Source organism: Passer montanus, unplaced genomic scaffold (genome assembly GCF_014805655.1).
Source record: "Passer montanus isolate IOZ18808 unplaced genomic scaffold, ASM1480565v1 scaffold736, whole genome shotgun sequence".
Lineage (NCBI taxonomy): Eukaryota > Metazoa > Chordata > Aves > Passeriformes > Passeridae > Passer > Passer montanus.
Genome location: NW_024372548.1, coordinates 2,151 through 4,355, shown reverse-complemented (window position 1 = coordinate 4,355; position 2,205 = coordinate 2,151). Strand labels below are relative to the sequence as shown.

Here is a 2,205-nt window from a genome sequence, read left to right as displayed (position 1 = left end):
TTTTGGGGGGGTCCCGTGTTTATTTTGGGGGTATTTCCCCGGGTTTATTTTTTTTTGGGGGGGTCCCGTGGTTTTTTTTTTTTTTTTTTTTTATGTTTCCCGTGTTTATTTATTTTTTTTTGATGTTTCCCGTGTTTATTTTTTTGGGGGGTCCCGAGTTATTTTTGGGGGGGTCACGTGTTTATTTATTTTTGGGGAGGGGTCCCCGTGTTTATTTATTTTTTTAATGTTTCCCGTATTTATTTATTTTTGGGGGGGGGTCCCCGGGTTATTTTTGGGGGGGTTTCCCGTGTTTATTTATTTTTTGGGGGTCCCGTGTTTATTTATTTTTTTAATGTTTCCCGTATTTATTTATTTTTGGGGGGGGGTCCCCGGGTTATTTTTGGGGGGGTTTCCCGTGTTTATTTATTTTTTGGGGGTCCCGTGTTTATTTATTTTTTTAATGTTTCCCGTATTTATTTATTTTTGGGGGGGGGTCCCCGGGTTATTTTTGGGGGGGTTTCCCGTGTTTATTTATTTTTTGGGGGTCCCGTGTTTATTTATTTTTTTAATGTTTCCCGTATTTATTTATTTTTGGGGGGGGGTCCCCGGGTTATTTTTGGGGGGGTTTCCCGTGTTTATTTATTTTTGGATGTGTATTTTTTTGGGGGGTCCCGAGTTATTTTTTGATGTTTCCCGTGTTTATTTATTTTTGGATGTGTATTTTTTTGGGGGGTCCCGAGTTATTTTTGGGGGATTTTCCGTGTTTATTTATTTTTTGGGGGTCCCGTGTTTATTTATTTTTTTGATGTTTCCCGCGTTAATTTATTTTCTGGATGTTTCCCGTGTTTATTTTTTTTTGGGGGGGGTCCCCGGTTATTTTTGGGGGGGTTTCCCCCCTCCGGAGCCGCCCGCGCGGAGTCCCCGCTGACGTCACGTCTGGTTGCCACGGCAACGCCCGAAATCCGGCGACCTTGACGGGGGGAGCTCGCTCCCGAGCTCATTTGCATCTCATTTGCATCGCGATCCTCCGGCGCCCCCCGGCGGCGAACGCGGGAATTGCAATTTTTTTTTCATTTTTAATTTTTTGGGGCGATTTCGGGCGATTTCGGGACTCGCACGCGATCGTAAAAGTCCGGGTGGGTTTTTATTAATTTTTTTTAAAGGGGAGGGGGCGCGCGATGACGTCACCCCCGAACAGAGAGGGGGAGGGGAGAAAAAAATAAACAAACAAACAACAAAAAAAAAACCCGACCCCAACCCAATTTGGTCAACACAACTCAACACAACCCAACTTGGTCAACACAACTCAACACAACTCAACACAACTCAACCCAACCCAACCCAACTCAACCCAACCCAACTTGGTCAACACAACTCAACCCAACCCAACTCGGTCAACACAACTCAACCCAACTCAACCCAATTCAATCCAACTCAGTTTCACTTGGTCAACCCAAGTCAACCCAAGTCAACCCAACCCAACTTGGTCAACACAACTCAACCCAACCCAACCCAACACGGTCAACACAACTCAACCCAACTCAACTTCACTTGGACAACTCAAGTCAAGTCAACTCAACTCAACCCAACACAACTCAACACAACTCAACCCAACTTTACATGGTCAAGTCAAGCCAACTCAAGTTAAGTCAACTAAACTCAAACTGTTCAACACAACTCAACCCAAGTTGGTCAGCTCAACCCAACCCAACCACACGCAACCCAACCTGGGCCACCCAACCCAACCCAGACAAACCCAACGGACCAACCAACCCAACACAACTCAACACAACTCAACCCAACTTTACATGGTCAAGTCAAGCCAACTCAAGTTAAGTCAACTAAACTCAAACTGTTCAACACAACTCAACCCAAGTTGGTCAGCTCAACCCAACCCAACCACACGCAACCCAGCCTGGGCCACCCAACCCAACCCAGACAAACCCAACGGACCAACCCAAACTGGGCCGAGCCCGCCGGGGCCAGCCCCACCCAACCGAAGCCACGCCCACCTTTGGCGCGGTGATCCTCCTCCTTGGGGCAGTGCCCCCCTTCCCACCACTTCCTCTTGAGGATCTCCAGCCGGTTGTTCTCCTGCAGCTGCAGGATGGCCAGCGTGATCTCGTCGCGGAACGGCGACCCTGCCAGAGGAGGGGACGAGGGACACGACACCGGGGGGAGGTCCCACCTGCTTTCCCGCGGTGGGGGGGGGAACCCCACCCC

General features: G+C 48.5%; 1 protein-coding gene across 1 annotated transcript in view; it reads right to left on the bottom strand.

Moving 5' to 3' along the window:
* Positions 1-1,994: 1,994 nt before the first annotated feature.
* Positions 1,995-2,205, bottom strand: part of LOC120512486 (glutamate receptor ionotropic, kainate 5-like) — a gene marked incomplete at its 3' end in the record, with an annotated part of 2,337 nt that continues 2,126 nt past the window's right edge. Inside the window, exon 4 of the mRNA XM_039730841.1 lies at positions 1,995-2,123. Within this exon, the coding sequence (XP_039586775.1) occupies positions 1,995-2,123 (129 nt within the window). The remainder of the gene's footprint in view (positions 2,124-2,205) is intronic.